The sequence below is a fragment of the Lepisma saccharinum genome, chromosome 23, assembly GCF_977018435.1.
Source record: "Lepisma saccharinum chromosome 23, izLepSacc3.1, whole genome shotgun sequence".
Classification (NCBI taxonomy): Eukaryota; Metazoa; Arthropoda; class Insecta; order Zygentoma; family Lepismatidae; genus Lepisma; species Lepisma saccharinum.
This window is the reverse complement of record NC_139251.1, coordinates 35,610,138-35,635,155: the sequence shown is the minus strand read 5'-3', so window position 1 is coordinate 35,635,155 and position 25,018 is coordinate 35,610,138. Positions and strand designations below refer to the sequence as shown.

Here is a 25,018-nt window from a genome sequence, read left to right as displayed (position 1 = left end):
ATTGTATTGGATGGTTGTCTGTGGAACAGAGAATGCTGGATGAGGCCTAATCTTGACTTCTGACAAGCAAAAAGTTGAGTGCTTCCCATGTGTGCTGGCACTCAAAATTAGGGGTGTGCAGGATCCCAAAAAGTCGGGACCGGGATCAGGAAAAAATTTCCCATCCCAATTTCGGGAAATGACTTCCTGACTTTTTGGGATCCCGAGCAGTCAGGATATACTGAAAGGTCATTTTAAAAAGTTGTAATTCTCAACGTTTTCTGCTTACAAGTCTCTGGAACTTATCGGAAATCATTTGTTTTTATTCCAGAAATGCAAAAACAATCACTTAAGTTGAAAATGACGTGTAGAATTCGAGATTTTCAGAGCTTCAGGAATTTCGAACATTTCCCGTCCCGAAAATTTACTGACTTCCTCGGGAAATGGCGAATTTTTCCCGTCCCGAATGTCAGCATTAAAAAAAAAATCCTGTTCCGACAAAAAAAATTCTGTCCCGCACACCCCTACTCAAACGTGAATTTCCTGGGGAAGGTGATCACTTCTGATGTTCCCCTTAGCTATTTTATGCAGGAATATATGGTCTGCCAGTTTGTGTGTGTAGTGAGGAGCATGGGTGTTTTACATTTTCAGGATTGGTTTCTGCAATGAGAGACATCGTGTGCCATGATTGACTGCATCACTGGCATAGAAATATGATTTAATTTCTTGAAACGTCCATTGTTTCGCTACATACAAAGCCTGCTTTTCTAATTCTTAATACATTGAAAATAGTTTTTCTAGGAAGTTAATAACAACAATTTATATTAGTACATATTATTTTTTTGCTGAAAATAGTCGCAACATTGAGACTATTACCACAGAAAACAGCCTATAAGGGTTAAATACCAGGTGTATAAGCTTAAATCTGCTGTTTGCTCATAGATGGCGTTAGTGAGTGTATGAAGCTACCATGGGCACGCCATACCTGGTGTTTGTATGAGTTGGACATCTGCCAACACAAATCAGTGCACATCGTCACCATGTGCAGACAACAACAGACAGTGTTCCTGTGGTAAGCATGTCTAGTTTTGTGCCAGAAAAAGAGCATATGCGGGAAGCTCTGCTTTTCTGCTTCCATTTGAAGAAATTGGCTGCCGAATCGCATCAAATGCTTGTGGAGGCCTATGGTGACAGTGCTGTATCGGAAACAACGTGCAGGGATTGGTTTCGTGGGTTCAAAGATGGCAATTTTGACCTGAGGGACAAGAAGTGTGAAAATCGGCCCAGGAAGTTTGAGGACCATCAATTGCAGCCTCTTTTGGACGAGGACGATACCCAAACACAAAAGATGCTTGCCGAGCAATTGGGTCTTACTCAAGCAGCCATTTCCATGCGTCTACGTGCCATGGGAAAGGTTCAAAAGATCGGAAAATGGGTGCTGCATGAATTGACCGATCGGCAGCTGGAGAGACTCCAAAACACATGCGAAATCTTGCTTGCCAGACATAAAAGAAAGTCTTTCCTGCATCGGATTGTGACTGGCGATGAAAAGTGGATATATTTTGAGAATCCTAAACACAAGAAATCGTGGGTTGATCCCGGCCAACCATCAACATCTTCGTCGAGACCAAATCGCTTCAGCCGGAAGACGATGCTGTGTGTTTGGTGGGATCAACAGGGTATCGTCTACTTTGAGCTGCTGAAATCTGGTGAAACTGTCCCTGCCCACGGCTACCACCAACAACTGATGAAATTGCACTGTGCTCTGTGTGACAAAAGGCCGGATTATCAACAAAGACATGGCAAGCTGATTTTCCTCCACGACAACGCCCCACAGCACACGTCAAGACTGGTCCAAAACTACTTGGAGACACGCAACTGGGAGGTGCTACCCCATCCCGCCTATTCACAAGACCTGGGCCCTTCCGACTACCATCTGTTTTCGTCGATGGGCCACGTCGTCGCTGAGCAGCACTTCGATTCATATGCAGATGTCCGAAAATGGCTTGATGAGTGGTTTGCCTCGAAAGAGAATTACTTTTTTTGGCGTGGTATCCAAAAATTGCCCGAGAGGTGGGCAAAATGTGTATCTCGCGAGGGCAAGTACTTTGAATAAATTTCTTGTTGCTTTCTATGACCAAACCATTTTTTTTTCTAACTACAAAACAGCAGATTTAAGCTTATACACCTGGTATACCTATTTTATTTTCTACCATTTTGAATAATATCAAGTTCAAGAGGTTCCAAAATACTGATATAGAATATAGGGACCTAACACATAGTATATCCATCACTGTAAGAACATGGATCATCCACACACAAGACTGTAGGCAACTTTAAAAAATCACAAATAGTATTGTACAATTAATATATTTAGGAATTATTTGGCTGCATCATCATTAAACTAGAGGGAAAACTGACAATACAGCTCATTAAGTTCTAATATACAATATCCAGGAAATAAATATTAGCATTAAATGAACCTTTGCTGTATGCTACACTGCGAATGTCAATTTTGCAAAATCCCACACATATCACTGTGTGGAATACCTGAACATGAAGAAAGATAGGATGATCACTTTGACTCAGGGTGCTAGTATATTTCTTAATGTCTTGTTTACAATGTCAGTATTACTTGGTGGATTTTAAACGTCTCAGAAATATCCTAGCAACAGAGTATGCATGCATTGTTGAGATCCAATAATTAATTTCTAATGCTAAGTTCAATAAAGAAACTCTATATCATGAACTCTGACAAAATATCGAAAGAACCGAAAACAAAATCGGAGAAAGCAGAAAATGCAAACAAAAGCATGAATAATTTAAATAAAGTTATGGTATAAAAATTTAAATATTTTCAGAAGGCAAATATGATAAAATATTTTCAGAAATTCAAACTTTCCCCATCCCAACCTAAAAAATTTTGTCCTCCACACCTAGTTTCTCACTAGCTTTCTCAATATTTGTCAAAGGTTGCCTCCAAAGCATATATATCTTGGTACGTTTCACTTTACCTTTTATAGCATGACAATTTAAGGTGTATACGTTGTTGACTTATGACATGTGATCTTGGTTATATGGCTGCTATCTTTGACCTTCAAGCATGCTCATTTCGTGCCATGTCTCTCAGCCTTTGAAAACCCATCTTAGCCACATGGCATATGCACCATACTCAAGGGACTCCTACTGTATCCAGTGCTTGAAGTGTAGGGATATGGTAATTCCCCCATCTGTCTCCTTGTCACCATGTTAACCCTTAAACTACAGCTTGTTCCGTAATGCAACATGGGAGCTTTTTCTTGTAGTGTGAGTTTTAGGACATACTGTGACTCAGATAATGGTCAGAGATAAATGTTTTGCATGAGACTTAAGGAACGTAATTAGTATAGTTTAGTTTCATTCTTGCTATACTTGGGGAGGGGGTGGGGCTGTCCTGAAAATTGTCCAATTTTTTTTCATCGATTTTGACAACATCGTTCTTTTCTCAATTCTGGTGTTGGGAAACACATTTTTACCAAGGAAAAGCAATAAGTGCACAGTTCTTTTACCACGGTAATGGAAAACATGTGAGGTAATTTGAAGGTATCCTTTTGTTCCTTTATGTCCTGGCATTGCCTGCATGGGCGTCCGATGAATTTCAAATGTCATGAAAAAATATAGTTTTGTCTTCTTTATTCTTCTGATTATGGAAAATTTCTTTCTTTCTACTGCAGGCTTATAGCCCACTGTATACTGAATAAAACAAGGTATAATTAGTAACTCTAGCATTCTTAGTTCGAGATACAAGATTTTATTTAAAAGCATGCAGAAGTTTAAATTTTCCTCTGAAAACACGTCGTAGTTCACCAGCACACATGGTTCGTTGTTTACGGGTTAAACCATCGGAACATTCTCCCAGCTAACAATTTCCACTTCGCGTGATGACAGCAGTCTGCATCTCACATTGAGATCTTCACTGTAACTCTAGCTGGAGGACTTATAAGGTACTATCAGCTGGCTCAAGTCTTTTTTAAGGTGTTACTCCTTCCCTTCCTCGTTTTTAATCCCAGTTTGGAATTGGCAAGAGCAGTGATGTAAACATATAAAACTGAAATTATTCCTGTGTTTTTATGAAGTCAAATTCCCTGACATTTCCACAGTATTCTCTTTGATAGATTGTTTTCCAAGTTTTCTTAGTCTATCACAATCTTGATTATTTTACAGTGGGATTCACAAGTACTGCTCAACAAATTGTCCATGACTATATTCATTTACTTTCATCCTACATGTTTTTAAGGACAACACTTTTACGTATGCGAGTGGACAGGTTGTCAGCAACCTGTCTGGAATTTTGTTTAAATTCTCAAGGCTCTCATTGCATAAAGCAAAGAGAATAAAGATGATGGGTAATTATTCTGGTAAGGCCAGCCGCACACCGGATCCAACATAACAGGAGGTGACACAACGCAACACGGCGACTCACTTTGTTTCTTAGCTAAAATCTCATAGCAGATTTCGTCCATGTACGCAATAGGTCTAGGTCGGTTTTTTAGAATTTTGAAAGTGGGTAAAGATGCATTACAAGTATAATAGTTTACATCAGCATCAATGGGTATGTAGAACTGATATACTCGTATCAATTTATATGTTGTGAATTGAAAATATTTCTAGCAAATAATTGATTAGAAAATAAGATATTAACCATTTAATGTGAGATTCAATGACTACATTTAATTGCTGGCTTCAGGCTACCCCTGTGTCCAGTCTGTGGCTGAATTGAATGGATTCACGCTTGTAGAGATTGTTTTGTTGCAAGCTTCTCCTTGCGTGACCAAATTCCAAAACTTCCAAATTGTTTTGTTGCAAACAGGCGCAACGTGACTAAAGTCAAATGCTTTGTCCGGTGTGCAGATGCCCATAAGAGCCTCAGCTTAAACCTTCTGCAAGTCGTTTGCAACAAAAATGACTCGTTACGCCCTGTCGAATCAAGTGTACAGATGGCCTAATACTTGCACCTGCCGCAAAATGACTTCGGACCTCATAACAAAAGAACAAAAAATTACATCTTTATCACAGGCCGGAGGCTAAGTTCCGAATCATTGACTTGTTGATAGAACAATTAATACTACCAAGTCTCTTGCTTCTATTATTAAAAATATTTTTCTTGAAAATGATCCGCCACATTTGATATTTTTTTATTTGATATATCTCGGGAATGGTGTCTCTTTTAAATGTCCGGTTTTCTCAGAAATGTTCCAAATAGTGTAAACTTTCATAATAAATCAATAAATCTATTTTTGAAAAATAAGAAATAGAAGTTTTTCAGAAAAACTACAAAACATTTTATGAGAATAACTGCGAGTTGAAAGTCTTAACAATGATCCTTTTTTTCAAAATTTATGTTCACATGTTTGTAAATTGTATTTCCCTTAAAATGTTATTTAAGGTAAATTTATAAATCTAGAAAAAATAGGGGATCAGTCTAAAGACTTCTAACAAACACTAAGTCATCTTACAAAATAGAAAATGCCATTGTTTGGTTCGAGAATTATTAATTAAGACTTTCTGAAAAACTTCTATTTCTTATTTTCAAAAATAGATTTATTGATTTATTATGAAAGTTTACATTATTTGGAACATTTCTGAGAAAACTGGACGTTGATAGGAGACACCATTCCAGAGATATATCAAATCAAAAAAATATCAAATATGGCAGATCAGTTTCAAGATGGCGGCCGTCGGAGCGCAGATATCGATTTTCTACTTGACTGATAATATCTTTAATGATAGAACAATTAATCCTACCAAGTCTCTTGCTTTTATCAACAAGTCAATGATTCGGAACTTAGCCTCCGGCCTGTGATAAAGATGAAATTTTTTGTGCTTTTGTTATGAGGTCAGAAGTCATTTTGCGGTGGGTGTATGTATCCCACTCCATAACAGAAAATTAATACAAGGGTTTCAGCAAAAGGAACTTTTTTCTTTTTTTTTTTTTTTGTAAAATTTTTACTTTTCCAACACTGTACAGAACACATTAACAGTTATTTTCCTGTTGTTACCAGACAGTTATTACAAGACACAAACAAGTAATAAAATTTCAGGCCGTGAACTTCAGAAATTTCAGTTGACAAATCTCATCACTTGAGCACAAATCTCACATTATTAACGGTTACAAACACAATCATAATTGTTTTTAACACACAAAGCTCTGAACACCAAACATGTCAACAAACAGCTTGCTGAATAATATATAAAAACATTCCATAATTTTCTCTAACAGTGTTAAAATTTCTAAAGATATCTTAACAGACTTAGGTTAGTCACCAATAATCATACTACCTTTAAACAACCATTTGTATTTGCATTGTGTAACATTAAACAGAACATGCATGTAGTACATCCAGTAACGTGTGTGTACCCAGACAAAACATTTAAATATATTAGGAGTGTGTTGACATTTACACAACACTAGAACAAAAGTATTTCTGTTCTTGCAATTGATACCTAATGTTAGCAATTACAAGTATGAAGTATCATTTTACATAAACATTTGCACTGTACTTCAACGCAACAATATGTACACATTGCAACAAGGAGTTAATTACAAACATACTTTTAGATGTTAAAAAAAAAATAGTTTTTATAAACAAAAACATCCTGAAGCTAATTCCATATTGTAACACAATGCTCAAACATATACATGCATGTCTTCACACAATGATGAATATGTAACAAAGCACCTAAAAATTTGTGATGTAGTTTGTTCAAAATTGATGTCCATTATGTAAAACTGAGAAAGTTCTTCCAATGGCCTAGTGGCTACTTACTTTTCCTTATTATGAGTTGCAAGGGTAAACTTGCAACACAGTACAATCGCAATTGGTATTCCACATTCTGCACTTGGATAATTCTACATGTATAATTTGTTAACACCCGATTCAACTTGCAAATAGAATTATTTTAAATTGCTAGTAAAATTATGAGAAACACGTTAGTTTAAATTGTAAATAACAAATTGGTATGTGCTTCAACGATCGGTTTGCCAACTTCATCTAGCTCTCTTTTGTACACAGAAAAAACATATCAAAGTGTAACCACAAGCAAAAAAAAACCTGTGCAGACCCGCGACTCCTGTGCACCATACTCCCGCGAAGAGGGGGAGTGGATAGTGGACCATGCTTCCTTATGGCCGGAGCTGAACAGAAGAAGGGAAAGCTGCACGGGAACTTTTCATCCAGGGTTTTTTTTTTCCTTGTGGTAGCTCTATAGGTATATACTCGCAAATTATCATAAACATTGTTTCGTCAAGTGAGAACAAGAGGGACTAACTCCAATTTTTCATATTTAAAGGGGAGAGGAAATATTGTATTCTTAGGAATATGTCGGACTCTTAAAAAGAGTCGGTGAATTGGAGATATGAGACTCCACCTTGCTGCTAAGGATTAGAAGAGGGGGGATATGGCGATCTCACTCCAGATGGAGATCTTCAGATGAGTTGATTTAAACAAAACTGAAAACTGCATTTTTGGAGTTACTTTCTGATGGTTTGTTCATTAATAATTTGAAATAAACTACTGTAGAATTAGTTTATACCCTGCAGTACAAATGATTAAGACAATAAAAACTATATTTTGCCAGGATTCAAATCTATATCCATAATTGTTGACCATAACAATTGAAGGGCTCTGTGTAAAGCATGATAACTGACATTTTGGTCATGCAATTTGCATTGGTATCAATGAAACCTTCTGATATTGGTAAACATAACACAAAAACAATTTATCTACAGTATAGCTTATAATAACCTTTTCTCTTAATGAACTCAGAACTGACCAAAATGTCCCTTACCATGTTTTACACCAGAGCCCTTCAATTATGACTTAGTAAAAGTGTTACATGTGCAAATTATACAAAGATTTTATGAAGGTATTATAAAAACTGTCTGTCTTAGTAAAAATCAACCAGATTTTTTCTCACCATTGCCTCTAAAAGAATTCAAATATACCATTTAACAATATGATACAACAAAAATGCAATTTGACACATACTGTAACTTTTATACATATCACTATTAAAAAAGCACTGGTTGGAGAGAAACTGGATATAAAAATAAATCATTACTTCAAATAAAAAGCATAGAAATAGTTTAAACAATATTTAGGAATTTTATCAAAAATTAAGCATCAATCCTTATTATTTGCATAGCATCCACTATTCCAAACATTGCAATTAACTCCTATGTTCATATTCAATATCTTACCTTTGATAATTTGATAAAAGGAAGACCTACTACTATAATACATTAGCATGTTTTTATGTTCTAAAGGAAGATACAAATGGGAAAAGTGATTTTGAAATGTTGCTGTTTCTGCAACAACTTCAAAGTCTCTGAATATATTTATAGTACATTAACAGAAACTTTCACAGCATATTTAATTTTCAAATGGTACAAATTGTTGTTGTTATTATTTTGCAAATAATAAAATTGAAATTGAAAATACTTTGTTGTTGTTGTTGACAAGTTCGGATTTGAGTCCAATACTCAAATAGAAACTACATTTGCCTTTGCTTCCTTTCGATAAAACATCTATCACTTTATTCATGAACAGTTCCTGACTTTCCACAGTCCCCCCCACACCCCTAGTTGCGACAGTTAACAGGATTTTAATGTCTCTGAAAACGTTCTCTCATTATTTTGTTTTATGTAGCAGTTAATTGCTGTAAATCACAGAAACAATATTATTTTTAATAAAATATTGCTATAATTTCACCATTTGAATTATATGTACTTTTCATAGATATCTCTGGGAAGGGGGGGGGCTCCTCTGCGGGTGGCCTTGATTGTTAATGTGTGGGGAGGGGGGCTACCTCACTCCTGATATGCTTCACTTCATGTTGCTATATGTCATGCCTTGTTTCACTGTTAACTAGGTGCCTGAAAAGGTTTTGCCTTGTACAAAGAAGGTACAGTTAAGCTTCTGAATAACGGACAGGCCTGGGGGAAAAATAGACATCCGTTACGAAGAAGTGTCCGCTATTCAGAAAAAAGTGTAGGATGTTACACAATAGGATAAGCATATTACAGTACATACTTTACGAACATAATGTATTTTTTTCCTACATTCAAGGAACAAAATACTGTACTACATACGGTGAATTTATATTTACTAAAGTATCCCTACATACATTACAAATTTCAAAAAAGAAAATACAGTACATGTAGTGTAATCCTTTGTTAAATTACTGCATTCAAAAAGACACACTTCTCAAGATAACCACAAAGAATACTGTCTACTGTCTGCACTTTTAAAAAGAAATACGTTCGGTGTAACATGAAACAATGTGCGCTAGTTCGAAATGCTGGCCATTGTTGTGTCGAATTGCGACAGTTTTCTTTCAGGCTGTCCGTTATTAAGAGGTTTTATTTGCATTGGGGAGGTAGTTTTCAGTGTCCGCGTCCGTTATTAAGAAGTAATATTGCCTTTAAACCCCATGTATTTCTGCCGGGAAATTTAAAAATGTCCATAATTTAGAGGTGTCCGTTAGGAGAAGTTTTACTGTATGTACCTAACTTCAGAACCAAGGTATATTAATCACACTATTATATTTTTAAAAAAATAACAAAATGGCAGTATTTTGCACCAAGTCACAAGCCATCTATAGTAATAATAGAACTGTAAAATTGTTGACAATTTTACATTATGCCTATACCAGCCAATACAGATAAGATTTATTAATCTGTATCATCCCTAATATACAATCATCGGAATCTGTTCAAAAAATTACCCACAAGTACAACGTAAATGGTAAATTTCATGCATCACAACATACCCCCACCATAAATTGATTCTGGATTCACTCACTCAACAAATTAACCACACGTTCTTATATATTACAATTTCACTATCTCAGAAGTGCAATTTCTGCACACACCGCAACAGTAAAATCTTTTAAATCATTGGCTTCTGAGGGAAAGTTAGACACAACCTTTAGGTTGCATTCAAAAGGTATAATGATCAGAAAAATAGCGCATTTCTACATTCAGGTCTTGCGAGTCAACAATTGTCAGTTAGAATCTGTTCACGGTACACAGAAAAATTGAAGCAACATGGTAGAAGGTACATGAATTACCTCGGATTTGAAGGCCCAAAGGCACCAACACCCAATCAATGCACTTGAGTATTTTATTTACAATCTGACACCTTGTTTACTGTATCATATTTCCTATAATTGTCTATGCTTACAGTTTTAAAACTACAGACAAAATGGGGTAATTTCATGGCATTGGTTCTTTTTAAGAAAAAGGATAAACACTCAATTCACTGATGCTTCACTAGCAGATAAATCAAATGGTAAGATGGTCTCATGCACTAGATGATATATTATGAAATGGTCACAAAATATAATTACCAGGAACATGCATATCATGCTGAAAAAAAAGAAGGAAAAATTGAAGAATGTTGAATGCACAAGTAACGATTGTATATCCTCTTTTTTGCTCTCTCACACAGAACACTCACCACAACAAAATCATATGCAGTCAAAAAGAAAACCTCCAAAAAGAAAGTTCAGTACACGATTTTAAACTTCTAAATGATACTTTTATTAAATATATGTGCTTTATTTTTGTGGACTAATATATATATATATATATATATATATATAAATCAAAGAAGGTAAAAGGAAACACTCACCGGAGTGAGTGTTTCCTTTTACCTTCTTTGATTTTTACTTAGCCCTTTTGGCCCTCCTTGCTTTTATCCATATATATGCAAAAACCTTCAATACCTTCAATAATACATTTTTTGATGGGAATTATCAATTTGCTACTACATGTTTCAGACTGGTAGCAAAGAGTTTTGTCCTTGAGGTCCTTATGAGAAGTAAAATTTTATTGGTAATGCGAAACGCTACTTTACAATAGAGAAAAGTCTGAGAGAGAATGGAATTTCGTGAATTTGGAACTCCTTGAAGGACTTCCGTAGTGTTTGACCAAAAAATACAAGGTGCATCAATTTTCAACTGTAGGTAGGTGTATTCTATGTGCATAAGCAATGGGAAACCTGCATTTACCTTGCATTTTGAGTAAGTGATCCAAGTTCAATTCTTGGTACTGATGATGGAAGTTGCAATTACATTGTTGAATGAAAATCCACATTTCAAATCTTGCCCTTCAAAGGCCAGTTGTACAATCAGGTACACCAACGGCAAAAGAAACAGTGGGCAAATTGTCCACCACCATTTTCATTCGGTCTGAATTACACAATATGATGACAACGAATTCAAATGATGACTTCGATAAGCAGAGAACAATGCCTGCTTCGAACCAACATAGTTTAATTCCTTAAAACAACACTGGATGTAGGAAAAAGAAAGTAATGAAAATAGCGGTGGACAATTTGCCTACCATTATCTTTGCCGTTGACTGTACAAAGTTATGTGGATGCAAACTGTCGATTACTATTTGCAGTCACTTCAATATTACAGTAAGCTTCCTGTTGATTTAGTGGTAATACTGTGGCCTCGTAAACAAGGTGTAATCAAGGGGTTCCAGGTTCGATACCCGGTGGAGGCACATTACACAGTGGTTCAGGTCCCACTCTAAACTCTAGGTCCAGTCCCCAATTAGCCTATCTGTTCATAAAGTGGACTTAAAACAACAACTCCAACTCGTAAACAAGGGGTGCCAGGTTCAATCACTGTTGGAGTTAATTCAGATCCAGCTTTGAACTGTAGGTCCAGTGCCCATTAACAAGTTCTCTAGCCATGTTGGTCATAATGACCGAAACTGGCACACACCAATCACACCATATTGGTCATCATGACTGAAACATATGGCTTGACTTTGTTGTTCCTAGAGCGTCATCGGTCATGAGCAATGGAGGCAATTATGGGGGGGCAGTTGCCCCCCCCCCCCACGTTTTGCCACTTTTGCCCCTGCACTATGCTAAACCTTATCTACAAAAGGAAATATACTCTCTCTGACCCCCAGTTTTGCATCTTGACCCCTGGTTTTGGAACCCCATCGCCGCCACTGCTCAGGAGTATAACAATGAGGCACATTAGGTGCGGGGTATATAGTGAACATAAAAGTGTTTTGGTTGTTCTATTTTTTTTACAGGAAAAAAAGCGAATTTTGCGAATTTGCGAACTGAAGTCCAATAATCACTTTGGTGCAGGAGGAAGGCATTGGCGAAGCCACCCTGGCAGTTAATGTGTTAAGCTATCTGAGCATAACATGGACTTAAACAAACTTTTACGTTTTAAATCTTTCATCCTAGACATTTATGTGGGGTAGATTTGTACTGGTTAGGATGTTGACAGATGTTTCAATCATAGTACCTGACATAGCACAAAACAAATAGGACAAATATGGAGATGGGCAATTTGAGCACATGTAGCTTTGAAATGGACTATCACAAGAAGAGGGTTCAATTCAAACCTAAAAAGTGTTTAATAATTGTACAAGAAAACTACAGCAGCCTATCACGTTTGAGATGTTCTTAGAAAAATTAGAAAAATATCAACTTAATGAAGCAACTAGTGCCAATAAAATTTTGATTCTCAATTTGTGCATAAAAAAAGAGCATCTAAAACTAATTCTTAAGTGTTTTATTTGAAAATGTTAGTAAACTATGTAATTTTGTCCGCAGATATTTTGGTCATGATGAAGACTCCTTGGGAACTAACGCTTCATTTACTGCAATTAAAAAAGCAAATTAAATTACCAAAAACAATGAGGCAACAAAATTTTTCAAACTTGAGTAAGCAGAGATAAAATGGGGAAAAAATTTGTATACAGCATGAAGCCTTAAACCTTATTTACATTGAGTTCATTTTTCTTTTGCAACTCTATGGCCAAGGCTGTATTTCTAAAAATATATAATAAACATAAAACACAAAAATTCATTGTGGTAGGAAGTATATAAAGAAATGCATTGTGGGTGACCTGTTGCTTTTTTACAATGCTTAAAAAACACACAAAGTGATAATATTGTTTTCACTAATAATAACTCAGTGCATACGTAACATTAAAAAAACAGTACTGTGGAATCAAACAATAAAAATTGTGCAACTTTTCCCTTCAGGAAAAGAAACCATCTTGTTGAATTTTATGGTGAGCTAAACATGCAAACACAAGGGAAATCAGTTACAGGATGGTTGATCATGATAGTTATGAGACGCTGGTAGATGGCAGGAATGGTAGTTCACAACCATTATGTTGTGAGTAAAAGGACTTCCAGCACAGGGTGTTCATAAAGAAATACTTCCTGTTTATGATGTATGAACATTTGTCATGTAATCAGTACACTTTGGCAGCAAGTGTTTTGCAAATGAAAATATTGAATGTGAGGTGTAAATTTGGCTGAGCAGCATACCAGTGCATTTTATGCTGCGGGTTGACTGACCAGTTTTATTTTGTTTGACATTTCTGTCACTTTTGGCTAATCGCGAAGATGAGGTTGAATGATATGAAATTGATGAAGGGACAAACACCACCCATGCACAGGCCAGGATTTGAACCTTGGACCCCTAGGGGATTATATTGAGAAATACAAGAATACATAAATGTAGTATTAATGGTTTTCAAAGTTTGTGTGCATCTCAGTTGTGAAGTATTATACTGGAATTTTAACACCAAACCATTTGGAGCAATTGTACAGTTAATAAAATAGTGACCAATTTTGCAATTATAGATTTTAAGAATCCTTAGACTTTGTCCAGATTTATAAATTTCACTGAGGCTTTTGAAGAAGTTTTTATGCACAAATAAAAGTATACAAGAAAATTTGTACAAAGCTAAGTCAAGGGCTCTGTTGGGCAAGTTCATAAAAATAGTATAAATTATAGTATAAATATTTTAATTTACATTGGTTTGTCCCTTTTGACAAATCACAGTGACGATAATGAATGATGATTACATTAAATTGATGGAGAGATACTCAAAAAACAACACCAATGACCAGGGTAGTGCAAATTCAGTACCTCCGGTGGCGAGACAGTAACCACAAGAATCCTAGATATGGACACTAGTTATATCTATATATTGGGAGATTCCCTCGCTAGAAGCACCAAACTTTTTGTCTATAAAGCTGCTATTTACTTAAAGTGTGTCTTGAAATTTTGTATGCACATACCTTGAACAATGTAAAACAGGATCTAACCCCTTGCAATAGGTTTGGACTCTTCCAGTTACCTTCACTTGTTTTGTTCCGCGACAATGCATCTCGGTAGTGTTGGCTTGAATGTATAGGGATTACAATGTACACAATCAAAGAGCATGTGTTCCTTGTTCGTTAATACTGGCAAACTGGTTCATTTAAAGCATGTCAAAGAGTATTTCAGAATGAATTTCGTGTGAGACTTTACCTTCAAAGTGTTGTATCCAGAAATTGGTAAGAAAGAGACAAAGGGAAGTCTTGTCACACAGCATTCAGGAGACCGGAAAATGTCTGAAGAGACAAAACAGGATGTAAAGGAGCAATTACTGGCATCAGCATCAAAATCATTGTGAAGACTTTCCCAAGAAACTTATCTCCCATGTTCCACGTGTCAAAAAGCTGCAAAAAAAAATCTAAACTACACGCTTACCATGTGTCCAAGAATTGAAACTGACAGACCATGAAAAATGCCACTTTAAGAAAAGTATTCCAGAATTTGGAGAGACGTGTACAAGAGTACTTGAATGTGGAAGGGGACCATTTTCAGCATCGCATATGAGTCCTGTTTTACATTGTTTAATGTATGTGCATACAAATCTTCAATACAAACTTTAAGTAAATGGCAGTTTTATAGACAAAAATTTGGGGCCTCTAGCGAGGGAATCACCCTTTATATAGAATATGTATACTGTAAGTAATAGATCAAAGTTTAGATTAGTCAAAAGAAGCAGACTAATTTGTCCCAAAGTATTGTGTCACAATCCTGAATCTTTTTCCTCAAAGTAATTATAATTAGGTAAGATATGCAGAAATCCAAAAAAGACTAGATTTTTTTGGCACTTAAGCACATAGATTATTGATATATTCTAAGAAACGGACTACACCAGATCATATTTTAGATACTTAAATATCAATGAAAAATATTTTCTATACACTATTCATTGACTTAATTATTGAAATAGGTGCACTAGCTCAATTTTTCTTGTCAGTAAAAGTCTAGTTTCGCTATGTTAGTGAACTGAGTTGTAGACATTTGAAATGTTTTTTTTCTACAATTCTCAGCTCACTAACATAAGTGCAAATGCAAGAACTTATTTACGTGTATCAGCTTGAAATGTCTGAGCAAAAAGTTAAAAGTTGTAGTCACCCCACATGGGTTGTACTGTTGACAAGGCAATGTGGCAGCACCTGCACAGTACAACAATCTGACAGGAGAAAACCCAACACCTTCTTACACGTATGAACTTGCCATGTGGTTATCTGAATACATCAAATAAATCTACGATGAGCCAATACCAAAAAAGTATCTACTAGAATTTAATCTCCGATACTGGCTGATACTTTTCTGGAACTCAGTATTTTCACGGAGTCTACTAAAATGCTATGCAATACTCTTACATTGCAGTCTAATGTGGGGAGAAATGTATTTTGTGATTACATTATTATCTCATGTGAAAATACGAATATTTCAAAGCAGTGGAAAATTTATAAAAATTCTGAACTACTTGTGAATTGTTACAAGTTGCAAATGAGGGTATCAATATTGGTATTCAACATTGCATCGGCTCAGCATTAAACAAATCTGATGTTGCCTTTCCGAGTAGACTGATGTACAAACTTTCCACGCAACAATCTGATCCGAAGTTTCCACACGGAAAACTCCATGTAATGTTACCATTACTCTCAGTAACTGCATTTCTACCATTTAAAGTCTCTTTGGACCCAGGACTCCCCAAAAAAACTTCTTATGAACTTCTTTAACAATACTAAAACACTACTCCAAGGTGTAACAGCCCATTGAAGCTCAAGCCCTGCTGAGCTGCTTTTGTTGGGTGACACGCCAGGGTGGCCATTCTACGACGATGTCAAAATTCAAGTATAATCCCCGGTTTTCAAGGCAAACGTTTCAAAAATCAAGGTCCAAGCAGATATTTGCTCTATTTCAACATTACGTATTATCACCACTCACCACCCACTTACAGACACACACAAACATATTAACAATATAATGGGTCCGTGTGCTTCCAATGTATCCAAAAATTGCAATTCAATTAAACAGTATATTAATTATTTAAAATATTTAATTTAAGGTGCGCGAGTTTATATTTGCCATTTCGCATACTTGAAATACATCTACAAACACAAGTCACAAATGTTATGGAATATACTTATCTACAAAAATAGTTAATTGTATAAGAATTTCAAACTCAAATTTACCTAATCAACTTCCAAAATATCTTATCTTGCAATAATCTTCTGTCTGTCAGATAGATTACTCTGCAAAGGATGACTGATTGAGAGAATTCTGATTCATTTTCCAGATGCCAATAATTCATGCATAATTCCTTCCCGGTGAGTAGCCACCCTGCACTCAGTAAGTGAATCAAGTCCCATCAGCACTGCCATCTAGTGTTCTAGACTGGAATCTGCTGCTGTTACTTTCAAGCAGCTACCAAATTGCCCACACAGATCTTTTCCGACTACCACCAGAGATCTAACCCAGAACTTCTAGCGTCAAAGACAAGAATGTTAACCATTCAAATATATGGGAGCTAACAGTGGCGATACTCATGAACAAATTCCTGAATTTATGTACATTACCTATTTGTTAATGGTTTCTTAGCTTTGAAAAGGAAGCAGTGAGTCTGTAAGAACAATAACCAAACACTGTTGCTTTGAAAAAAAACAAAAAAAAAACATACCATCAAGATAAATTCTAAAAATGGTGTCTGTTCAGGAGTCCTCTTATTGAATACCATGAATACTCACATAAGGAGGTTCTGCAATTTGGAATCTCAGCTTCAATTTTCAAAATGAAACAATTTTATGAAATGGAAGAGGCCTAACCCCCAGCAAAAATCCTAGCATAATCTTCAGTATAAAAAACACATTGCAACGACAATATTATCACTTACATAAATGGTTTATATAAAACTGCAAGTGTATATAAGAAAACAGCTATTTAAAATACTTTTTCTCTAGAAAATAACTTTTATCTTTACCTTCCATAACACAAAATAAAATGTTTAAAAAAAATCAAATCTCAAAAAAATAATAATTGAAAAAAAATGAGTGTCTAAGATTCCATGTATTTATAACACAAATATTGACATTTTGTTAAGAACATCATGCTGTATAGTTAATACACTTTCCCAATAGCTTTGGCTCTATCGCCATGCTTTATCATGCATACACTTCACAGAAACTCTCTTCTCATAAGTTCTGCAATTTACAGCATGATGATAGAAGTATGCAATTGGAAAAGGGTTAAGAAACATACTGTTTCCTTTCTTAAATATAAAGGCATTACTTTAAAATTTGAAAATAACAGCGTGCTGGAGAAATAACAATATTCTACTTTAATTAAAAAATAAATAGAAAAATAGAGAGAGAATCTGAAACTGTAGAAATATTGTTCATTAGAAGTCCCATGCAAATTGGAGAAAACTATATAAATTATTCAGTTTTCAGAGTATATCTTAATTGATGAATAATTGAATAATACATGGCAGGTTGTTTAGATATATAGTCATACTGTGAGTAAATTTATAGCACTGCTTTTGATACAGTGATAGATTTTTCACATTCATAATTAATAAAGCTTGTGAGAAACCAGATTTAAAAGCAAAATTATCGGGTATGTAAGGACGGTGAAGCCATTTACAATACTGGTGATATTAGCCTATCTGCAAAGTATGAATTATTCCTTATGTGTTATTTAAATGGGATTCTTTTCAATACTAACATGAAATTTACCAATACTGGTAATTTATAGTGCACCTGTTTGTAAGAAATGCATAACAATTACAGTAATTCTTAAATGGTATGTATTGGGTGTTTCATAAATAGAGGAATTACAAAAATTTATTGCAAGTAAACTATTGAACTTACGTTAATGAAACCAGTCCAGAACGATCGAGGAACGCAATAGTTTGTGCGTGTACGTTTTGTTAAGCTGATATTTCATATTCCTGCCGCTAGGTGACACTCAAATCACCCACCTCACTCACAGTGTTCTGTGCAATGTTTTGGTCCCCAAGATCACCGGACCTTACACCGTGAGACTTCTTTTTGTGGGGTTTCATCAAAGACAGGGTATTTGTCTCACCGATGCTGCATGATATCGCAGCCCTAGACACTATCGACAGGCCCATGTTGATGCGAGTGTTGCAAGAACTAGACTATCTTGTCAATTTGTGCTGTGTCACCCATGGTGCACACATTGAACATTTATAGGTGTAAAAAAAAACAGCCCCACGTTCGTTCTGGACTGGTTTTATTAATGTATGTTAAATACTTTACTTGCAATAAATTTTTGTAACCCCTCAATTATTTCTACAACACCCACTATATTCCATCATTTGGATGGCAGATTAATATTATTTATTGCAGTAAAAACTATACCGCCAATTTTAGTCTTGTATATTCAACATCTCTCAACAAATGTATCTCCATCTAAGTTTTATAAATTCTCACGCAAACAGGCAAGTCTTAACAGAGTTCGAGAGTATATTTAAAACAAGTTCTTGACACTAATGTATATTTGGTTAACACTCTTTAAAATGTAAAGATACCCTAAACACTTTCTCAAACTTGGTCATACTGGAGGTGATGTGACTATCACCATGCTCTGGCTGACGTTACCTCCCAAGGTTGTCCCCACCCCACCCTGGTACCGGTCATTCTGCTGAGTAAGCGCAAGAGCCACTCAATGTCGGAACATTTTCATAAAGATTCCCACCTCGACATCACCCACCATGGGAGTCAAACCTGGTCTGAAGGCCTACTGACTGCACCAAAGACATTTTGCTCATTCTCCACTATCAACAAATTAACTTTTGTCAATGTCTCTCCCCCATCCCCATTCCCTTCATATCACAAGATATTCTCTTGCATTTTTTAAAAATGTGGTTATTTCTCAAAGCTTTTCATGACAATGAGTTATGAACTGATTAGAAACAAAGAAAATATTCATACCCAAGTTAACAATCTCGAACCCCTATCTGTTACCTTTGCCATCATGACCCATTAAATGAAATTCTAATTTATTTAGTTCTCAATTTAGCTTGCGAGAAAGCCATTTTCTAAGACATGCTTTTTTTGCTTGAAACAAGGGAACACTGTATAAAATATTATATACTTCTGAAAACTGTCAAGAATAAACAATAAATATTAAAAAAATAAATGCACAAGATATAAACAGGCATACATTCATTATACACAGCAACGCAGGGGAAACAAAATACTATAAAAAAACATACAAAGAAGTCTAAATGCGATAGAACAAATAAATGCACAATTGCAATGCCATGTAACTTCCCCATGGGTACAAAAATATTTTGCGTTGACAGCATGCTTACATTTTCACTCAATCTTTAAAAAAGGAACACCCATAGACATATTACAAATACCTTAGGCAATATAAATAACAACGCTCATAAAACTGTAGTACACTAAAGAATATGCATCCATAAAATATAAAGCAGCTAGGCATGCATGAGTTGACTTCTAGGTATACTTCCTATCACAATGGCATTCTCTGAATGGACGTTGATATCTGGCAGTTGTTATACAATATATATGTATAGATTTTTTTTAAAAAAAGTAGCCTGGCCAGGTAAAAGACAATGTACTAGAGGAGCTACCTGTTGCTTAAAACCCTCGGAAACACAAACTGATGTCTTCGCCTATTTACTCAGACGCAAGAATTGGCACTCGGAAGGCTAAAGACCATGTGGCTTCACACTGTTTAAAAGAACAAGGCAAAATAAACAAAATGCAGGAAAATACATGCCAGTATCATAATGAACAAAACAAAATATCAATTCAAGTAATACACACGCACATACATATAACAACCTGTAACCTTTTATTCTTACAATAAATAAGAACAAAGAATCAATTCTAACATTGATTATTTTAACAAAAAAAAAGTTTTTACATTAACCAATATATAATACGTTGATACCGATTATGAATACTGTACAGATTTGACAAAAAAAAATGCAAGTTTAGGAATGAAATGCTGCACTCTGTAACAAAAGAACTTGGTAAAGTATTACCTTACAAAAAGAAAATATTAACATTTAGAAATGCAGACTGGTAGAGGAAATTCAAAGGCTATTTTTTACAAATCCCGGCACCATCATCAGCCTGCAGCCACTATCAGTCAATTAGTTTGATCTTTAATATAAATTCGTGACGGACTGATGTGAAATTTTGCCATAAAGGATCGAAGGAGTTCAGTTTTCAGTCTCCAAAAATATTAAAATTCTAGTATCTGTTGTTCATCTGTGTTGGCATTATTATTATTGAGGTTAAAGTTAAAATAATTCTAAGTACTGTGAATCTAAATATTGAATTTTGATGAATATTAATTCAGATGTGCATAGCAATTTTCTTACTACTTTTAATATTTATTTATTGGACTTTTAAATTATAAGAATTGTTTATCAAAATATATTAACATTCAGATGTGTGTATATATTCATGAGATTGTGAATGAAATTGCCCAACTGAAATAGAAAATATACACTGTTATTTTTTTTAATGAATTTTCAATTTAATGGGGTTCGAAGGCAAATTTGGCATCAAAACCTGAAGTATAATGAGATGTCTGATGTGTATATCTATAGGTCACTTTAAAAAATCGCACATAAAGTTTTCAGAGCTCTCATGAACATTGTAGTGCTTGTCCAGTTCTTGCGTTCCTGCTCATTTTATTATAAGATTAATGCAAAATGTTCACTAAGCCATTATGGACCCACTCAACTCTCCCCTTAAATATGGCCATGCTCATATTGATAACATACCAATATAAAATTTACTGACAGCAAACTTTCTCCTGATCGATGAAATTGAAATATTCCATGAAAAAACTAAATGCTTCTTTGCTCTAAATAAAGGTAATGCAATAGGTGTTTTCTTGGGAAAAAAAACTGTGTATTTAGATATTTACGTTACACAGTCAGGGCATATGAGTTGTACTTTCGTATTAAGTTTTAAGTGGCATAAATTTGCAGAAAACTACAGACTATTTATAGAAATATTGGAATTGAAAATTTTGACAATTTTAATAAGAAACTGATATTCTACAGTAGTGTCAAGCCAGGAACTGGTGTGCAATTACAGAGGTGAACGGTTATTTTGACAAAATCCTGTTTCCCTAATGGCTGCTTCGGGCAGGACGTTTGAAAGGTTGCTCGTAGGTAAATGTGGCAACAGAGGGTCACTGCCAGAAAGGCAAGTCCTACATGCTGGGAGATACTGTGATTTCACTTTGACATGAATATATTACGTGATAGCACACCTCTGTCACATTTCTATTATTAAATTTCCTGCAGCAGTTAAGTGAAAAATGCTCTTCTCTGTAATGTGTACATATACACTTTAAGGTACCTCATGTTGCATGTTATCAAGCACGCGCAATGCACAAGACATCTAATTGAAAACCACAAGATTAAATTCATGATAATTCTTCTGCAACAAATTAAATTACTATATTTCTATTCAAAGTTTTGTTCTGTTTGACAACACTGATTGCCATTTAAACAGAACAGGACTTAAAGTATCAAGATCGTAGGTCAACCACTCGCACTGACTTTTGTCACTGCGGTGGCTGCATTTATTTTTATTTCTTAATAGGCAGTGCTATAGTTTTCATACAGTAACAACATTGTTGGACCTCCCCGATAGTGTAAAGTTGTTGCTGGCGTATACATATAGCATGATGATTCAGATCCTAGTTTAAACTGTAGATATAGTCCTGATTAGCCTATCTATATCCTTAAACTGGTTCATACATTTCACATACTACAAAATTTTCCCCATACAAGAATGGAGATGTTTACATTTAAAATGCTAAGGAAAAAGTGTCATACGAGCTACTGAGTGTGTGTTTTTTTTTATCTATCGTGTTAACCAAAGTAAATGTTGATAAAGTAATGTCCAGCGATAATAAAAGATGCCACAAAAACTTTCACCATTCACTAAATGCTAATTTAAATGTATCTAATAACAGTAACCAAATTACTTACCATTTCACATTCTAGAAAAAAATAACACCACACCAAAGAGATTTTTATATGTAAAGAATATATCTAAACTACAAAAGCAAACTCATAGAAATTATTAATATTCATTAGATATACATAGGTATGCAATGTGTGCTTCCTGTGTGTGTGTTTGTGTGTGTCAAGTGTTTTGACACTGTGACACTCATGGGGACATGTAGTACGAGGAGGGGGGGAAGTAATGGAGAAGTGGCACTTGTATACTCCTTATTTTCATGTTCACACTCCCAAATTTCAACTGAAAGCAATATTATTATAGTTCATGCAATACGTTAATCTGCTCCTCAATTCTCAGTGGAGGTAGACATGTCCAGCATGCAGTCTTGATTAGCCTGTGTGTAATATGATTAAAACGGAACCCTCCTTTTACATTTTCCCACATTTTAAGTTTTTTTCACCTTGGTTCCTGAAAATGAAGAACTGATGCTTCACTGTATCCTTATTTAACTGCCATCAGCTGCAATATCTATGTTTGTTAATGTCCTATATGAGTAGAAATTACTAATATACTTTCTTTCAAAGACTTTCTTCATTGTACAGCATATAACATGTCAATCTTAATTTTACACTTTTCTGATGTATGGGGTAATAAATCTGCTGTGAATATTTATGTAAACATAAATGTTACCTTACTGCAATAATAAATACCGTAATAATAATGTGAGCCACTTTGCATAAGGCTATAAAGATATAAATGGCAGTTATTTCGATGATGTAGCATTGCGCCCCTCATAGCTAGCGTGCCACATCCACAGCCCTAGATTCTGAGTTGGGAATAAAATAACACATGTGACGTTACTTTTTTTTTTGTACTTGCATTACATGATTGTAATATGTTACATTACTTGTTACATCAGAACTGGACAATTCATTTGCTGGGATGAAACATGCTTTGCTGTGTTGTTTTAAACGTGTGTATGTAAAGTTACATTGCGAAAACCTGGACTACAGAGCACACATGTGATACTTCTCTAAACATTTCAATAAGTTACAAGATATATGAATAAAAGCTGTATTTGCACCTTGCTCAGTCTATCACTTTTCTGTCCCGTTTGGTTAATCAGCAGTGGAGAAAAAATGCTGGTAAAATGACTCTGAGAAATGTACAACCACAAAGAAACCCACACCACCTTTGGTGGTGTTTACGCTGAGAAAAAAAGATCCAACGTGATCATTCCATTCCCTTAAAAATTTGCTCCCACAATACTCTACCAACACACACCCTAAAACATTAAAACTGGAACAACTGGAGTGATTATGTAATTGTTAATTCTCTCATCATAGAGTTGTCAAAATTAACTGAAGCTAAGCAAAAATGATTCTGATTTCTTTGGCTCAATTCCAGTCACTTTATCAGATTTCACTACATTTTTTCACAAAAAAGTGCAAACTTTCTAATACTTTCTAATGTATACGATATGCCTACAACACAAATCCACACATACATACACACCAACATAACTGGACAGAAAAGACTCATCATTCATACATAACATACAACTGCATACTATTATTATCTACATGCAAAAGCTTGGTTCCTTAAACTGAACATAATAGAGAAGAAAATACACACACACACACACACACTTATGTTCACTGAACAGCAGACAGAACAATACTTAAATAAATTAAAATATATATTTCTAAAAATAAATCACAGAGAAGAAGTATAAATTAAATGCAACAACTATGACAAAAGCAATATCAATTATGGATTTTTGATGAGTGATTTATTCTTTGTTTTTCTTTTTTTTCTGCAACATATGATGAGCAAGTCAATGAACACATTCGGTGAGATTGCAATTGTGTGTCTTATGGTGCATTGAGCAAAGCAAATCAGATTAGAAATATAATATTTTCATAGATAAATCAGTCATTTTAAGTTTGTTTACAGCTGAATAATGCAAAGATGACATATTAACACATTAATTACTTGCAGCATTATTACTAAGTAATGCAATGTAAGCTTCATCCTGTCAATTAAAATTATATAGGCAGTAATACAAAACTATTATAAATATAATTTCTTCTGTAAAATGCCAAGAATCATGCTATGTACCTCAAATCAATGACGCACATTTAAAAGCGTTGAAAGAAAAAGTTGTCAAACACAAAGTAACTGCAAAAATAATTAAGCCAAATGCAACAATGTGCAGTTGCCTGAGGTAAGAATGCATTGTTGCCTACAGATTAATCACAGATAAGATTCTGAAAATTCAAAATCTGACTGTGAAGCTCGTGAACTTCGAGTGTAAATAGATATTCCTGCTCCAATGGCAGAATCTGAATTCCCTTCTCCAGTAATGTAATCGGAGGTAATGACATCACCTTTTGAACCTGGGTCTGCATCTTTTTTAATGTCGGTAGACTTGGTTTTGTTGCCTTGTCCTCCTTTGATTGCTTCTCGTTCCTGTAGTTTCAGTTTCAGCAAGCGGATTTTTTCTTCTTTCTGAAAATAAAACAACAGACAAGGGTACACGGTTGATGTTATATGCAACTCTGTATAATTCTGTTTTATACGTAAATTACTGTAGGTACCAGAAATTATAATTTAAAAACTTATTCATTAAACCTTATTTGTACGTAATGCATTTATACGTAATTCTGTGTTACCAGGTGTGCCGGTTAATAATTCTTAATTTTGTCGCTGGATGGCGCTAGAAGCAAGGGTTGGTGCAGTCTCAACTCATACGTCAGTGTGTTGCCAGGACAGTACCTGTTAAAATGCCGTGGATGTGCAACCGAGTATGAGTGATCGTGATGTTGGGTTTGTGTGGGAAACATGTTGCCCTTCAAACCAAATAAGGAGCATGTGCGGCACGTCCT

General features: G+C 35.1%; 1 protein-coding gene across 4 annotated transcripts in view; it reads right to left on the bottom strand.

The window, feature by feature from the left end:
- Positions 1-10,678: 10,678 nt before the first annotated feature.
- The window catches only part of GABA-B-R1 (gamma-aminobutyric acid type B receptor subunit 1), a 66,010-nt gene continuing 51,670 nt past the window's right edge, over positions 10,679-25,018 (bottom strand). For 3 of the 4 annotated variants that reach the window (XM_083109978.1, XM_083109977.1, XM_083109979.1), the window contains exon 16: positions 23,905-24,641. In XM_083109978.1, coding sequence (XP_082966104.1) covers positions 24,387-24,641 — 255 coding nt within the window. In that variant the 3' untranslated portion in view covers positions 23,905-24,386. Of the gene's footprint in view, positions 19,866-23,904; positions 24,642-25,018 lie in introns of those variants that run through there. The other variant, XM_083109980.1, reaches the window with a different exon arrangement.